Source organism: Mauremys reevesii, linkage group 11 (assembly GCF_016161935.1).
Source record: "Mauremys reevesii isolate NIE-2019 linkage group 11, ASM1616193v1, whole genome shotgun sequence".
In the NCBI taxonomy this organism is placed as follows: domain Eukaryota; kingdom Metazoa; phylum Chordata; order Testudines; family Geoemydidae; genus Mauremys; species Mauremys reevesii.
In genome coordinates, this window is record NC_052633.1 from 37,936,230 (window position 1) to 37,954,009 (window position 17,780).

Here is a 17,780-nt window from a genome sequence, read left to right on the forward strand (position 1 = left end):
ATTAAGGTGTTAATGTATTTGCTTTTAACTTGCACAGAATTCTTTTAAGTGTTTTTATTACTCAGTAAAACTCTATTGTTTGGAAAACCATTAATCTTTATTAGGTCCCAACAAATGGTGCAGAATGCCTGGCGGTAGTGAAAGCACTCACTTGTTATTGTACATTGTGATACAGCTCAGGATCAGTGACACATACAGTGTAATAATCATAAATGTACAGCAAGCACTACAAAATGAATAGGTGCATTGTCAGTGTTATATTCATAGATGCGCTCCATGCGCCACACAATTCCTAACAGGTCCCCAACTGCAGGGCCTGGTAGAGCACAGTACACCATAACGCATTATTGTGGCTTGCTGTTAAAATGCTCTTTTCAAAGCCTCCCTGAGCTGTATAGCTCCACATTGAGCTTTTCTGATAGCCCTTGTTTCTGACTGTTCAAACTCAGCAGACAGCCATTCTACCTCCACACTGGCGGCAACTTTTCCCTCTTTGCTTCACAAATATTATTTAGGACACAGCAGGCAGCTATATCCACCGGGATGTTTTTCTCACTGAGATCCAATCTTGTGGATAAACAATGCCAGTGCCGCTTCAATCTGCCAAAAGCACATTCAGCTGTCATTCTGCACCTGCTGAGCCAGTCGTTGCATCTTTTCTTGGTGCTGTCAAGGTGCCTGGTGTACAGTTTCATGAGCCAAAGGAATAAAGGGTAGGCTGTGCCTCCCAGGAGCACTATTGGCATTGATGATCACCAATGGTAATCCGCTGGTAGGGAAAGAAAATCCCTGCTTGTAGCTTTCTGAACAGTCCTGTGTTCTTAACTATGCAAGCATCAGGCACCTTCCCTGACTAGCCAACACTGATGTAAGTGACATGTCCCCGGTGATCTACCAGTGCTTGCATAATCATGGAAAAATAGCCATTTCTGTTGCTGCCAAAATAGGGTGGGTGTGTGCGCGTGCTGACTCTCACTCCACCATAGTTTGGGAACCCCATTGCTGCAAATCCATCCATTATGTTCTGCACATTGCTAAGAGTCCCAGTCCTGCATAACAGGAGAGTATTAATGGCCCTGAACACTTGCATGATAATGGCACTCTCAGTGGATTTTCCAATTCCAAAATTACTTCCCACTATCTCGTAGTAAATCAGCATTACAAGTTTCCACACTGTGATTGCCACTCGCTTCTCCACTGTCAGTGCAGATCTCATTCTGGTGTCCCTGCTCTGAAGAGCTGGGGTGAGCTCAGCGCACAGATCCATGAATGCAGCCTTATTTGTAACGCTCATCACAATACTGAAGAGCAGTGCAGGATTCAGGGCTTCTCGCACAGATGGTGGACATGCAGGTTTGTGGGGTTTTTGAAAAGAGGCACGAACCATAATAGGATGCCTATGGAATGATGAGATGGATAAAACTGCATCATGATGTGGAACCCAAGTTCTCAGTTACCCCTGCAAGACTTGTTTGCTCCCATGAGGCATTGCAAACCCTTCCCAAAACACCCTGCGCTAGATGGTGGTGAGTTGCACAGTGGGAGTTACCCATGGTGCACTGGTCTCTGCATCAATGCAAGTGCTACCAGTGAGGATGTACACCGCTGACACAAGAGCGTATTGTAGACATGCAAAAATGATTTAATTACTGTGGTAGTACATCAATGTAATTTAGATCGACTTAATTTTGTAGCATAGACATGGCCACAGATTAGCAAGGGAATATAGCTATTGGCCAGGCATGAATGCCCAGTTGAGCATATATAAAATCATGACTGGTGTAGATAAGGAAGTGTTGTTTACTACTTCTCATAACTGAAGAACTAGGGGGTCACCAAATGAAATTAATAGGCAGCAGGTTTAAAACAAATAAAAGGAAGTATTTCTTCACACAATGCACAGTCAAACTGTGGAACTCCTTACCAGAAGATGTTGTGAAGACCAAGGCCATAACAGCGTTCAAAAAAGAACTAGATAAATTAATGGAGGATTGGTCCATCAATGGCTATTAGTCAGGATAGGCAGGAATGGTGTCCCGAGCCTCTGTTTACCAGAAGCTGGGAATGAGCGACAGGGGATGGATCACTTGATTACCTGTTCTGTTCATCCCCTCTGGGGCACCTGGCACTGGCCACTGTCAGAAGACAGGATACTGGGCTAGATGGACCTATGGAACAGTGTGAGATGTGGAAAAAAGTATAGTGATTGACAAAAGAAGTGAACTCATGAAATCCCTGCCTGATCCTGAAAAAAGGTCAGAACAGATCTGTTCATTTTTAGTGACAGGAACTACATCGTCACAGTAGATTACTACTCCTGTTTCTGGGAGGTGGATTGTCTGGAGGAAACTCAGATAAGCACTGTGATTAGTAAACGGAAGGCACATTTTTCAAGGTATGGCTTATCTGACACACCATGCTGACAATGGGTGATAGTACACAGTAACGGAATTCAAACAATTCAGCACCAAATAGGAATTTGAGCACAAGCTGTCTTCACCTGGGTACCTACGACGCAATGGGAAGGCAGAGCTGGCAGTACAGACACAAGACTATGGCAAAACAGTCAGAAAGGGATCAGAACTGAAGACAACTGTGGAGTAACAACAGACAGCGCACTCGGACAGATGGGACATCAATGCCAGGATTGGGAAGATAGTGAAAGAGATTCAACTATCCCTGATGTAGGATAGTCAGAAGATAAAGAGGAATATGAGCATTACAGAGGACCAACAGGACACAACCCAACAGAATGAAGGCAGAAACAGGGTGGAAGCCACTCTCCCACCAACAGCAATAACACAAACACGAAGTGGGAGACTGGTTTGAAGACCATCACGCTTGAAGGACTGTGAGGTCCAACGGGCCATATCCTTAGGGTAGGCTGTGTACTAGTAACCTCTGGCCCCTGTATGCCAGTAAACACTTGCACAGAAGAGACAACAACAAAAATTGGTAAAAGGACACCTGCATGGAATTTGGAGGAAGGAGCCCAGGTTGCAGGAGGGGAAGAGTCTGGAGGAAGCCCAGGAAGCCAGTCTGAATGCATATCGCTGGAAATGCTAGCTGTAATTGCCACATCTCTGTAAATAACTCTTTTAATTAAGACTCAGCTTAGTTTTAGAAACTGGAGTCCTCTCTTGTTCCCAGAGTATGTTATATAAAACACTAGGCATTATGGGTTTGACCCAACCTTTCATCCTTCTGAAGCAGATAAATTCAGTTTCATGCAGGTTACTGAGAGGGGTCTTTTAAAGGAGATCTCAAATGCCAAGGTCCCTGCCTTCTCTATGTGGATATCAATGGGGCATCTTATGCTTCAGTAGGAGTTGGATCAGACTCTCAGGCTCACAACAGAACTGTGTTTATAACTATGGTTGTTGCTAGCAGGGTTATAATCTGATTTCTCTGACTAGCGTAGACAGGGATTTCTTTGTCTTGAAACAGATATAAAACCATACTATGAAGTTAGTAGTGTATTTAGAGTTCTCATGGGGGAAAAAGTCTAAAGACAGGTTGCAAATCCAGATACTTTAGCTCCAATTCTAGCTTGGACAATTTTGTGGGCAAAGCTTAAAAATCCCATGTCACTTTTCAAGAGAGAAGTGGTTTCCTCTGATGTCCTTGGCCAAAATGTCCCATTCTGTAATGTTGTGTACCATGCTGCAGGTTTCCTTCCACCCCAGAGGCGGCTGCATTTCAGTGATGGATTAAATGAATTCTGAATGTCTTTAGTTTGTAAAACACTTGGGGATGAAAGGGACTTTGTAAATGTACTATACCATTATCTATTATTAACACAAGGAATAAAAAGATTGGGAGCAACATAGATTAAAAAGCACACACAGGTCTTGCTGAGCCTTTTACACTCGGTTAGGGTTAGGCAAGACTATTTGAGAGTGTGAACGCAGAGCATTTTGTGATTTTTAAAATAATATTTTAATATTTTAAACAGGATTTGAATCCAAATGTATTTCAAACTGATAGTTTTGAATGTTACTAATTTGTTACTTTGTAATTTATATTTTCCTTCACACTTAAGAACATAAGAACGGCCGTACCGGGTCAGACCAAAGGTCCATCTAGCCCAGTATCTGTCTACCGACAGTGGCCAATGCCAGGTGCCCCAGAGGGAGTGAACCTAACAGGCAATGATCAAGTGATCTCTCTCCTGCCATCCATCTCCATCCTCTGACGAACAGAGGCTAGGGACACCATTCTTACCCATTCTGGCTAATAGCCATTTATGGACTTAGCCACCATGAATTTATCCAGTCCCCTTTTAAACACTGTTATAGTCCTAGCCTTCACAACCTCCTCAGGTAAGGTGTTCCACAAGTTGACTGTGCGCTGCGTGAAGAAGAACTTCCTTTTATTTGCTTTAAACCTGCTGCCTATTGCATCTGAATACAAGATGAGTTTTAACACCTCACTTTGGCCTATCAAATACTTTTAGGACATAGATTTTTGACAAGTTCTGTCACTGTTGCTTTAACAGCCATCATTACACAGGGGGAAGATTTCTAGTCAGTCACAGATACGTGATCGTTTAGTTTTAATAAGAGTGATCAATACCATCAGATTTCCCTTTAAATGCTAATGAATGCTTTAACACAGCAGATGTGGACACACACAGTACATTGCAGATTAAAATTAGGCACAGAATTAAATTGCTTACAAACAGCAGAGGAATCAGTTTGGACATCTTGATAATCAGCCACCGCCAGCTGACAGCTCTTGGATGGCTACCACTAATACCACACCTCCTAGAATGTCTGTCAGGTCAGGCGTTATCCAAGATCAGTATAATTACCCTGTTGTCCTCCTGACCCAGCTGTAAAGTAAATACTCTCTTGCAAACTGTCACAAATTCTTTCTGGGATTAGGGAAGACTCAAACCATGATCCTGGATGCAACCCTCTCCATTCCTGATCTAGAAAAGGTTCAGAAAAGGGCAACTAAAATGATTAGGGGTTTGGAGAGGGTCCCATATGAGAAAAGATTAAAGAGGCTAGGACTCTTCAGCTTGGAAAAGAGGAGACAAAGGGGGGATATGATAGCGGTATATAAAATCATAAGTGATGTTGAGAAAGTGGATAAGGAAAAGTTATTTACTTATTCCCATAATACAAGAACTGGGGGTCACCAAATGAAATTAATAGACAGCAGGTTTAAAACAAATAAAAGGAAGTTCTTCTTCACGCAGCGCACAGTCAACTTTTGGAACTCCTTACCTGAGGAGGTTGTGAAGGTTAGGACTATAACAGTGTTTAAAAGGGAACTGGATAAATTCATGGTGGTGAAGTCCATAAATGGCTATTAGCCAGGATGGGTAAAGAATGGTGTCCCTAGCCTCTGTTCCTCAGAGGGTGGAGATGGATGGCAGGAGAGAGATCACTTGATCATTGCCTGTTAGGTTCACTCCCTCTGGGGCACCTGGCATTGGCCACTATCGGTAGACAGATACTGGGCTAGATGGACCTTTGGTCTGACCCGGTACGGCCGTTCTTATGTTCTTATGCTCTTTGGATCTTCAAATTTTACCACTGAGGCCCAATTCTAGCAAATATCCTCAGGTACAATTAACACGAGGTATTACACAAAATTCAGTTCTGGTTAGACCAAAATATATTAGTTAGGGAACACCATTTAAAGTACAATTCTTGTTCTGAGTGGGGAACAATGTTCAGTGTTTGATTTTCCATGTACCCTAACTAAGGCAATAGCTACTTTATGCAGCTATTCTTTCAGGCCATGCTTAGGTGAATAAGAGTGGCTCAACAGCTTTGAGCACTTTAAAACAAAGATAAAACAACTTTATCATCACACAGCTATACATACAGCCTAATTCAGCTCTAGCTCAGTCATCTTATTATTTTGTTCCATCTTTTGTCAGGTAATATTTTTGTGAAAGGGAAAGATAGCTAAGTGATAACGTTCTTAGGTTTTCTACAATGAGGCCCCACCAATAGTGACCACTGTTTCTGCTAGCTTGGTTTTGAGTGAACATGTTTTGAACATAGGAAATAAAACCCCCAATTCAGTGTAACAAGTATGTCCCCACCTCAACCTGCCAATTCCCTCCGTCTTCCTCGTCTTTCGTACGGCTGGTGTAGAGCAGCAACTACAATTTCACCTGAAGTTGATTGAGCCAAATGGCTACATCAGGAATAGCAGAATTCCCTCATTATCATTCAGTCCAAAATGGTGGAGGCAACTATGTTTTTATGTCGTTCTCGGAAGCTCTGCTTCTGGTATTGATGTATCTAGGAATCAATCCAATGAGCATTGTCTGACATGACACTGTGATGTTATTTCCTACAACTGCAGCTTTGGAGGGCAGCAGCTCCAGGAATGACAGCCTACATGGTGCTGGTCCATAAGTTAATCATAGAGCCATAATGACATAGAGGCCTCCAAACATCCCTGTCTGCAGGTACCTTTGTAGCTGTGATGTCAACCTCCAGGACCCATGTTACAGTTCATACTGTAGTGTTCATTTCTGTAATCCTTCACCCTAGGGCTTTGTCTACACAGGGAAATTGACCAGCATAGCTATTGCAGAATAAAATATTCCAGACACCCCATTCCTGAATAAAAGTGACCTTTGTTCTGGAATAATTACTCTGTTCTGTAACGATTCTGAAATAAAGTCACTATTCTGGAGCAGAGTGTCCACAGGGGAAGCTATTCTGGAATAATTTATTCTGAACCAATTATACTGGTCAATTTACCTGTGTAGACAAGTTCTAGGATAACAATGACAGTTGTGCAGTGTTTATTCTATGACCTTTCTTTTTTTTTTTTTTTTTAAATCAGCACCTAAAATTTGTTACGCAGCTTCTTCAGACCAGCTGAGCTGTGCTCAGACCAAGTGTAGAGATGGGGACAAAGGCACCTTTTGCAGCTTGCTGATCCTCAGTCCGTGAGCAGCATTCTAAATCCTCAGTGTAAAACAGAGCAGTCTGCAGGTTGTAAATTTGGATTAACCCAGAGTCCCTGCACAATAAAACCTATCCTGACTTTTGAGCGCCAGGTAACTTTTCTCTCTGTGTTTCATCTTGGCCTGTGACAAGCTGATTATCAGAACAGAAACTGACTGCACAGCCTTCACAATCCATCATTTGTTTTGGTAGAAAGTGTTGAAAAATAGCTTCAAAGGAAAGGATATTTGATACTTTGTGTTGGTGAATATTGAAGTGAAGCTAATAATACCTGGGAATCCACAATCATTTATCTATCTAAAGGTAGGTCTACATGGCAAACAAACAAACAGAACAAAACCCCTCAACCTTGTAACAACAAGTCTCAGAGCCTGGGTTAACTCACTGAGCTATGGGGCTAAAAATAGCAATGCAGACATTGCGGTTCTGGCTCTGAGCCCCATCCCCCTTGTCCCATTTCAGAGCCCAGGTGCCTGTCCAAGTGGGAATGTCTACACTGCTATTTTTAGCCCCATGGCTGGAGCCCTGTGAGCCTGCGTCATCTGGGGTTCTGAGACTTGCTGCAAAAATAGGATTGTTGTAACTTATCTTATTTTGGCTGGCAAAGAGTCAATATGTGGGGGAACAATTAAATATCTAGGCTCTAAAATTGAATAAAGTACCTCAGAATGCAACAGGCAAAATATTGACAAAGCTTTTTAATAATATACAAGTGTGATGCTAGACTTTGAGCAAAAAGACCCCTGATAATCCATGTTTGGAAACAATAAGAAAATGCTAACATTAAGGTCACATTGTTCTCCATAACGCCCCTACTCAAAAAATAAAGGTTAATGAACAATTTAGGATATGCACGTACAGTACTGAATTACAATTTTCAAAGCTGAAGAATTACTGAATGGTTCATATAACGGTTACATTTAGTTAGCCTGATGTTAAAGGTTTATGATTATCTATAGTGAATGAGTCTGGATAGGCCAGGATAGTATTTATGCCTAGCCTTTGCTTTGACATGAGTGTTGATGTGCCAATTTCTCTCTTATGTAGGTGGGCTTAAATAATGTTCACAGCTGACAGGATAACGGTGATGTTTTGCTCATGGGATGTATTGTGTTGGAGAACATAGATAAGAGGAAGTTAACCAATACAATAAAATACACGAAACATAATGCTAAAAAGTCCCTATGTTAGGAGAAAAAGGAGTAGCGTGACATGAGACATAATGACATGAAAACAGCGTAGACAGCAAATGTTATTTAAATTGAAGCTTGCACATGAGTATTGTACAGGTTATGTAAGACACAATGTTCATCGTTGATTGGAAGAAAGTTAATGAATATGTAATGTGGGAAGATATAAGAAACCAAGCGAACAGGGCCCAAGTCAGAGAATGTTGGACCAGAAACTGAGATGACCATCCTGAAGTGGACAAGAGGCTCCTGGTACCCAGGAACTCAGTAACTTGGGCCCCTGCTCGTTCCATTTTATCTGTTTTTATATGATCAGGAATTATAAGGAGCAATTCTGTCTGAAAAATTTATAAATAAAGGCAAAAATTGATTAATCTTAAATTGGGTGGACTCGGGTCAGTTTTCAACCTTATACCTTACAAACAGTTTCATTAAAATTGACTGTAGCTGCATTCCAGAAAGTCCTGCCCATTGTCCTACAGGACCCCTGGTTGCTCACAGTCATGTTGCAGCAAGGCTGGAATTTGCTGCCTCTCTCAACAAAAGCCATCACTAAGGCCTTGGCTACACTTGCAAGTTAGAGCGCATTAAATCAGCCCTGGGCACCCTAATTCTTGAGGTGTCCACACTGGCAAGGCCCTTAGAGCGCCTGGACTCCTCAACTGGAGCACCATTGGTAATCCACCTCCACGAGAAGCATAGAGCTTGCTGTGCCTTGGCTGAAACACCCCGGGTGTCAGTGTGGATGACATGTTGCATTACTGCACTGTGATAGGCCTCCGGAAACGTCCCATAATCCCTTGAAGTCAAGTGGCCACTCTGGTCATTGTTTTGAACTCGGCTGCAGGCATGCAGATATCCCCTTTCAAAGCTCCGTTTCTGACAGCCTGCATGCTTATCTGTTCCCCCGGAAAAAGCAAACCATTACTGTGGAATGCTGCTGCTGCAGAAGCAGATGTTTGTGCGAACATGTGTGAGAGAAAGGCAGGAGGGGTGGGGCTGATGAGGGTTTTCCCCGCCGCTGTCTGAACTTACAAGACAGCATGCTGACACACTCTCTGCCCCCCAAACACACTGTCTCTTCCCCCATATACACACAACACACTCCCTGTCACATTCCATCCCCCCATTTGAAAAGCATGCTGCAGCCACTTGCACACTGGGATAGCTACCACAATGCACTGCTCTCTGCCACCGCGCTTGCAGCTGACAATGTGAACACACGGCAGCGCTTTCCCTGCTGCTGTCTCCGAGGGCTGGTTTAACTCCTGGCGCACTACATCTGCAAGTGTAGCCATGCCCTAATTTACAGCTTTTCAGCTTCAAGCTTGTGCCATCATTGCTTTGGGCTCCTTTTCTGTTCTCAATCTTGCTTTTTTTTTTATCTTGGGAAATCTTAACTTTTTTTAATTGCATGAAATCCAATTTGAGTGAAAAGGTCAACAAGAAACTTTCTGAAGAGAAGCAGGCCTACAGCTGTGTCTTTCCTCTCAGTGGAGTTACAGACCACATTAATCACAAAGTTTGCTGACCTTCTCTTTACTACTTGAAGACTGCAAGACAAAATAGCACTTAAAATGCAATTTAAAAAATACTTGCTGCACAGGGATAAATATTATCACAGGCTTCAATAGAATTAGATGTAGCTATTGTCAAGATAATTTCTCTCTCTTTTTCTCTTAAGAACAGCATAAACATCTGTCACTTTTTTTCCCCTTCTGATCATGACAAATCCATGTCTCACAGTGTGCTAATATATGGTAACTGTGCCTTTATATGAAGGGAGAGGTGGGGATTTGTCATCAGTGGAGGGCCAACTGGGAGCAGAGGGAGGAAGCACAGGAGCAGATTGAGCAGAACTGGGGGGTATGGAGGGGAGATCTGTACCGAGAGTTGTGAAATAAGATAATGGTCTCTTCCTGAGCATCAGGGCACAGTATTGGCATCCAGAGCATGCGGTTGCTGGGTGTCATAACAACAACACTTGGTAAGAATGAACAGAAGAACTTTTTGTTATGATACACCGTTATCTTATTTAGTTTTTATTGAATGATTAAGCTAATGTAATGGACTCCCAGCCAACCAGGGACACGGGCAGAGAAAGGGAGGAGAGAAAAGCAGTTGCAATTCACCAATATTTGGAATGAAAACATCATGACCAAGAGCTGTCCCTGACAGATGTTCTTTGCGGGAGCTGTGACTAGTGGAACCCCGGTTCTGCTCTCTGTTTGAGCATAAGAACAGGCCTACTGGGTGACCAATGGTCCATCTAGCCAAGTATCCTGTCTTCCAACAGTGGCCATTGATAGATACTTCAGACCGAATGAGTTTGGCTGTCATCACAGTGAGAGGTACTGTTTCTAGAAGGCATATACTAAGGGTAGAAACATTTTAAACAACAGTAGATCTGATTTCATCGTATAAACCAAAAATTCTGTTAAATTAAAGGAAAAAAATGCTCTAGAAAATGTCCGCTAGTCCCCTCTTCAAACCATTCTCCGGCTCCGCCAAGTTCCCTTTGCTCTCTCTTTAGTTGACTTACTCGTACTCTGTCTATGAGATTTCTTTGAATTCTCTACCTTTATCCATCCGCCTTCATTAACTTTGGTCCCTTCATCATTTTCTTTAGGTTTGCCTTCTGTTTTCAAAGGCATACCTGGTATGGACTTTGGTTGATGGGGATAGTGGGTGTGCTTTTTGTGGTCATATGACTTTGATGGGTTGAGTGTTGACTGAGAAGAACTGTACATTTTTCCAGAGCGTCGATGTGCTGGAGAAGCAGTTTGTGGGCTTTTTCCACTGTATCTTCCATTTATGGAGAGTCCAGAGTCACTGACATAACTGTTCCTGCTTTTGCCTGCAGATCTGTCCCTTTCTGAAGGGCTATCAGAAGCTGCACTAGAGGTACTACTTCCCTTTGAATTAAGATGTAGCGACGATAGAGTTCTCATCAGTCCATATGGGGTTGGAGATGAACTTCTGGAATGATTTATTGGTGTAATCTGATAGCTAATAGGAATTCGTGTCCGTCTTACAGCAGCAGCATAGGAGCCTTGGTTGTGAAGGTATGGTAAAAATTGTGTCACACTATTAGGACTGTGGGGATTGGAATGCTGGTGTGAAGTGCTTTTTTCCATTTGACGCATTCTTAGAGTGTGCATCCATTCAACATCTATACCTGAAATATAAATGGAAACAAGTCACATGATTTGAATTGCCAAGAAACTGCATTCCCACTTAATAAAGACCCGTGATAAGGACTCAAAATATCTAGAGAGTAATTGCTGCTAAGAATGTAGCAAAATATAACATATCAGTCAAATTATTCCTCTCCCTCTCTGCCTGACAGAAATTAATCCCAGGTTTTACAATATTCAATACAATGTTATTTAATGCATCAATTAACTGGCACATATAGTGTCACCTGTGTGGATCATAGAGGTTAGAATTGGAAAAGACCTATTAAACCATTCAGTCCATCTACCCACCAAAGCAGGTTTGCTTCCTATAGGATGTTTTCTTGTGTTTTGTGTAGTCTAGTTTTAAATATCCCTTCTTATCTGTCTTCAGCTACTGCCCTTGGAAAATGATTCCACAGCCTACATTGCAAAGAAGAGACTTGTAAAAGAAGCTTGAAACAAGGAGCCACAATATCATGTGACAGGCCGGCTGTCCACCTGGACCACCAGCAAGTGCTCCAAGGACTACAGTTATGGAGCCAATAAAATACAGGAAGTCACAAAAATGGCCTATATTCAGGGAAGGAATTCTGTTCTTTCAGCATGCTGTAGGAGACCAAACCACCCAGCTACTAGACAGGGTGCTTATACACCCATATAATCATCTGACGCCCAGTATTGCTGATGCTTTGGTCCCAAGTCACTCTCTACACTTACACCGACCAAAACGATCACTGGGGTTCACACATAAATTACATCAAATGAAGTGCATAGGCTGAAGTGATGCAAAACCTGATCTGAATTCATCCACCAACACCACAAAGACTTCCTGCAGAACTACACCACTGCAATAACAGAAGCAACACTCACCTTCCCACCCTCCACCCCCTCAAAAAAACCCACATGAATTCCTCCCCACCTTCTATTCCTTTGCCATCCAGCCATCAAATCACAGCTGGCAGAGGTATTCCAAATAAGGAATTGGATAACATAATCCAAACACTTAGCACCAACCAGCATGAAGAGCCCTCATCCCATTTCACAGAAAAGATCAGCCAAGTATGTGAAGAACTAACTGCAGCAGTAAACTTGAAACAGGACCAGATAGCATTTACTGATACACCACTCCTGATGATGGAGCCCTAGAAGATGTAGCCCTTCTAGGGTCCCCTCATACACGATGAAGCCCTTAAAGAATATTCAAGGCACTACCTGCAAACCAGGTCTATACCCCTCCTGCAAAGCAAACCCCCCTGCAAACTAGAATAAGCAATGTTTTCTTCAGAGACACAAACCTGCCAATTTTCCTGTTGTCCTCCAGATCCTCAGATAGCTGGATGGGCAAATTCTCTCCAACTCCTGCCCCTTTTCTAACTTCCCATTTTCATCAAAATCATTGACAGAGTAATGGCAACCACGTTCCAGTAATGGGACATCTGCCAACATACTGCATGCTTCACAATCAGGCTTCAGACCAGGGAGCAGGACAAAGGACTAGTAGCACTAAAAGACATGCTCCTCATTGAAATGGATAGAGACTATACCTCAATGTTCATACTTCTTGGCCTTTCTGCAGCTTTGGATGCAGTTGACCGTAGGATGCTGTTGTCCCACTTATGTAACATAGATGGTGCATCACTCCAATGGCTTCCAACAGGGATTGGTGATGGACAACTGGTCCGCACCTCAAAGTACCTCACTTGCAGGACCCACAGAAAAAGAGCTTGTCTCGCCTTCTGTTTAATATCCACATAAGACTGCATGGAGAGGGGGCAAAATGCTATGGACTCCCCTGCCAATGCTATACCAGTGACACCCACCTATAGATCTCACTTTGTACCAGCACAACCCAGGAGATCTCAAGGATGTCCCAATGCCTGAAAGAGATCATCACCTGGATAAAGAGCAGCTGTCTCAAACTCAACCCAAACAGACTGAAGTCATGTTGGTCAGAAGGGGCAAATATGTTGAAGAAATAGCCTGGACGTTGTCCTCCCCATTCCACTGACAAATGGGGAGAAACTGTCTAACTGGTATGAAGGCCTGGATTCTGATTCAACTCTTCATTAAGCCTACATGAGCAAATAGCATCCATAGAGACAAATGCCTTCTTCCACCTGCATCTGACTAGGAAACTTCTCTTTCATCCTGGATGAGGATCTGGCTTCTGTGGACCTGCATTCATCACCTCCAGACTGTACAAGGACTTGGTCCTGATTTTAAAAGTCATCAACAGGTCAGAACCACATCTCCATCCAGAACCTGCCAAGATAGCTGTGCACCTGTGGGACAATGCACTTTACAAAGCGCATCAAAGCCAGAAATATTGTTCTCGATTGAGGGGATAACAGCTGTGTAATGAGGTCAGACTAATTCAGAGTCTAACCACCTTTAGGGCACGTTACAAGAAAACTTTTGTAAAAACCTTCCTGCTGAACCCATATCAAAATATAATACATGGAAAAATAAAATTAGAATGAAGTCAAATTAGATAAACAAAGAAAATACATAAGATTCCTCAACATGATTATACATATGTTACAAGCAGATCTTTCTACAGCCAAGGAAGGGAAAAGAACAGAAGACTTCATGAGGTCCACTATTGACCTTAATTTATTTGGGAAATTTATTAAATTTATTTAATTTATTAATCTACATTGATGGATGCTGTAAAAAAACAGCAGCTAGAGAGAGGGCTTGATTTTCAGAAGTTCTTAGCACCCACACCTTGAGTTGAAGCCCTTCTGAAAATCAGGCCTGTTTGTATGAGATGCCGTACAATATATATACACAATATACATACAGGATGAAACTGAAGTAATTTTTTTCAAAATAGATTTAAATGGATTTGTCCTTAAAAAAAAAAAGCTAATATTCCAGCAGGAGACCATAGACTTGGCACATGCAGGCTGCTTAAACGCAACTGAAATGCAAATAGCTATAGCAGAGGATTTCAGATTCCTCCATTTTATTGCTGGTTTTCTGAGGGAAGAATAGCTCTGTCATGAATACTGTCTTTTACTAGAGATGTTACCACAGCATCTGCAATGGGAAATTTTCAGAGGTCTGGTTTTATGCACTGTCCTTTACAGTGTACACACAAACGAAATATCTTCTCTTTTTAGAGAGTTAATAGAAAATCATTCCCATTTTGTAGGCTTGGGAAAGGGGCGGGGAGGGGGGGAAGTCCCCTAGTATTTGTTTTCCCTTCCCCAGGCTTTAGTTGAATCCTGAGGGATTAAAATCACTTCAATTTTATGTCAAATATATCAAAGGGGAAGAGTCTTTCCTGTCAAGGGCTGATTGTGATGCCTCCATGTCAGACAGCTCAGTCTGCACACAAAGATGAACCCTCCTGAAAGAGACAATGTAAATGGCTTTCCAGGTTTCTTAGCCTTCTCCTGGTAAGTTACAGTTTAAAAAAAAATGTGTGCAGTATGAGCATTTGTGCTTTCTAGGCACTGCATATTATATTCAGTCGCCTCCGTTCTTCTCACTAGCCTGTGGATCCAAAACACGGACCTCAGATACCTAGGAATAGCAGCCTCAGGACTTTAATTTGGGACTCTGGTTGTTACTATTTTGCAGAAGCACACCTGCTTCCTGGCCTCATGTGGCAAGCAGCCATCTCATAACATCAGGGAAACCACCACTAACTGATCCCCTGAATGAGATGCTCTCTTTGATGCACCTGAAGTAATACACTTACTGTTTTTAATGGCGGTTCTGTGTCACTCTTTGCACAGGGGTTGTCAGCTTCCTAGTGGGGACCTCACCTGTTTGTTGCAATGAAACTATTTCTATGCCTTGAAAATCTCTGTGGGGCCAGAGCAGGTTTTACCTCTCCCCATTGCTTGATTCAGAGTTAGAAATCCTGATATCTTGGTTCTGACACATTCCATACGCAGAATAAATATGGAGCCCAGTGAGCGTATGTCTTCCCTGCAGTGTTAACTCAGGGTCTGACCTGGGTGTTGCCCTTAAACCTCCTCCCATTAATACAAAAAAAGCCCCTCACCCAAATTTGGTGGTGCTTTAAAGCCAGGCTAGCTGGCCTGGCTGGGGGGAGGGTTAGAGCTCAGGTGCCACGTTCATGCAGTGAGGATGCAGGCTTAATCACTGGAGTGCTGATAGTCCTCCAGCAGCTTCCCACAATTCCCCCCATGCCTAGAACAGCAGACAAATTGTTCCACTGGGAATGCATCCTACAGCAGCGCAGTTTACTGCAAATAACCATGGGAGATGCCTCCTGAAGTCCTAGCAACACACCTAGGTGAGTGCAGCACCAGCGAGGACACCCTAACTCGGGTCTGGGTTTGCAATGTGACTGCTCACACCTGGGCTAGGTTGAACTGGGTGCTAGTCACCTGAGTTAACTCAGCAATGAAGACAAACCCTTAGGGTTATAAAACGGCAGCGTCGATTTTCGGGCTCAGGCTGAAGCACGGGCTCTGGGTCTCTCTCCCCCACTCTCTCACGGTTTCAGAGTTCGGATCCAAACATCTACACTGCAATTTTATAGCCCCACAGCTGAAGTCCCATGATCTTCAGTCAGCTGACACGGGCCAGCTGTGAGTATTTTATTGCAGTGTAGACATACTCCTACAGAACATACTTTAGGTCCCATCTGCATTGCAAACTAGAGCTGTGTTACAACTGGGTCAGGGGACCACTGTCTTGTACTAGATTCCTTGTCCTAGATGTGACTGTGGCCTAGGCAGCCCCATTATGCAGGCAGAGGTTGTGAGGACGAGGGGCCTGCACCGGACATCCTCAGACTGGCAGCTTTGGAACTACCCCGATCTCTCTGCGGGGTGGGACAAATCTTATGGCTCAGTAGGCATGATATGAAAAGAAAGTAGCAATCCATTATTTTGTTGTTACTCTCATACATTATTTGTATTGCAGTAGTACCCAGAGACCCCGATCAGGACTCCATTGTGCGGGACACAGTACAGCCATAAAATAGAAGACAGATTGTGCCCTGAAGAACTTGCAACCTTCATAGTGACAAGGTGTAAAGGGGTGTAGAACCAAAGGAAGGAGAGGAGAGGGAGACATGGGTCACAGTAGTAAGAAACAAGGCTGAATTATTAGCAAGGATATAATACGGAGCCAGCATAGTTTATTAACAAGGCGGGACACTATAATGATGCACTAACAGGCCAAATTTTCCAGCCTGTTGCTATCTGCTGTCGGTCTGTCTAATACTATAGTGCTACTAATATTAAACACATAAGCCCATAGTAGAACTGGCAATTTTTAAAAAAGTTTCCTATATTTGAACGTTGATGGGCTCCCTTTAGCTTGGGCTCAAATTTGCCTCTAGTTATGTGGGTCTTTATAACAACATGAGTTCTGGGGGCATATTTTCAGGCAAAACTCCACTGAAGGCAATGGAGTTACAGCAGGGCTGCGTTTGACCGTCTGTGTCAACAGTGCACTCAGCTCTGAAAGAGGTCTGAGCAGTGCAGTGATCTCAGTTTAAAGCCTGTTTAATTTATCTCATTGAATAAACCACAACAAACATTGTTCATAAAGATTCTGGAACTGAATAATCACAAGTCCAGGCTGGCCCAAGAGATCCCGTTGAGATGTGTTGGAAGAATTTGTAATGCACATTTCCATTCTTCCTCCCAGCACTGCTGGCATTTAGTCACTTCTGCGCAGGCTGGATTTACCCTCCAGTGCAGTGTGAGCTACACGCTAAAGCTCTTCATGGCCCTGCATGCAGCTCAGTGTCTATGGCTCTGATGAACACCCTGCCTCCTCTGCCAGACACCTAGGCAGAGCAAGAGAATCCATATCACAGCATTGCTCCTAATACCGAGGCAGAGCAAACCTCACTGGCATTGTGGGAGCTGCCTCTGCCTCAGGATGCCCATGAACAGAACAGAGGGAGGCAGAAGGCAAGAGCTGACTGGAGTACTCCTGCCCCCTTGTGTGGTGTGGAGAGAGGAGGCCAGGATAACAGCCACTGAGAACACTCCCTCCACGGAGCCAGGAAGGGGCTGGGGGAAGACTCTCTTCCCCTACAGCTATTGGAAGGAAGAGATGGGAGGAGACACGGGGCGGGGGGAGGGGGGATCCTCTTGCTCACAGCAGGCTCATTTCAATTTTTCCTGGCTAAGAGTCAGTTTGTCAGCATATGGAGGCAGACAGATACATCTTCATCACACATTGATTCAACCAACGTTTGCCAGGCGGTGTCAGGGCATGACACTACAGCTACTGTGCGCTCCCTCTCTAAATCCATTCAGTGACTATTCATGGCTTAAAGTTTGAGGCCCACCACTGAGACACTTTAGAATATGGGGTATATTCTCTTGGGGGGGGAAGCCTCAGCCCAGCATTCAGCCTGAGTAGCTGGACAGGGTGCTGAAAAGATGCGGTGGGCCGGGGGGAAGAGAAGGACAATGACCTCCCACAAGCCACTGGGTGAAGTTTACTTCAGCCCCACAAGCAGC

At 43.4% G+C, this 17,780-nt stretch overlaps 1 protein-coding gene across 1 annotated transcript in view; it reads right to left on the reverse strand.

Annotated features, from left to right (window-relative positions):
• Positions 1–9,231: 9,231 nt before the first annotated feature.
• MAP3K20 (mitogen-activated protein kinase kinase kinase 20) overlaps positions 9,232–17,780 on the reverse strand; it is a 135,376-nt gene continuing 126,827 nt past the window's right edge. Inside the window, exon 20 of the mRNA XM_039494982.1 lies at positions 9,232–11,312. Within this exon, the coding sequence (XP_039350916.1) occupies positions 10,621–11,312 (692 nt within the window). The 3' untranslated portion in view covers positions 9,232–10,620. The remainder of the gene's footprint in view (positions 11,313–17,780) is intronic.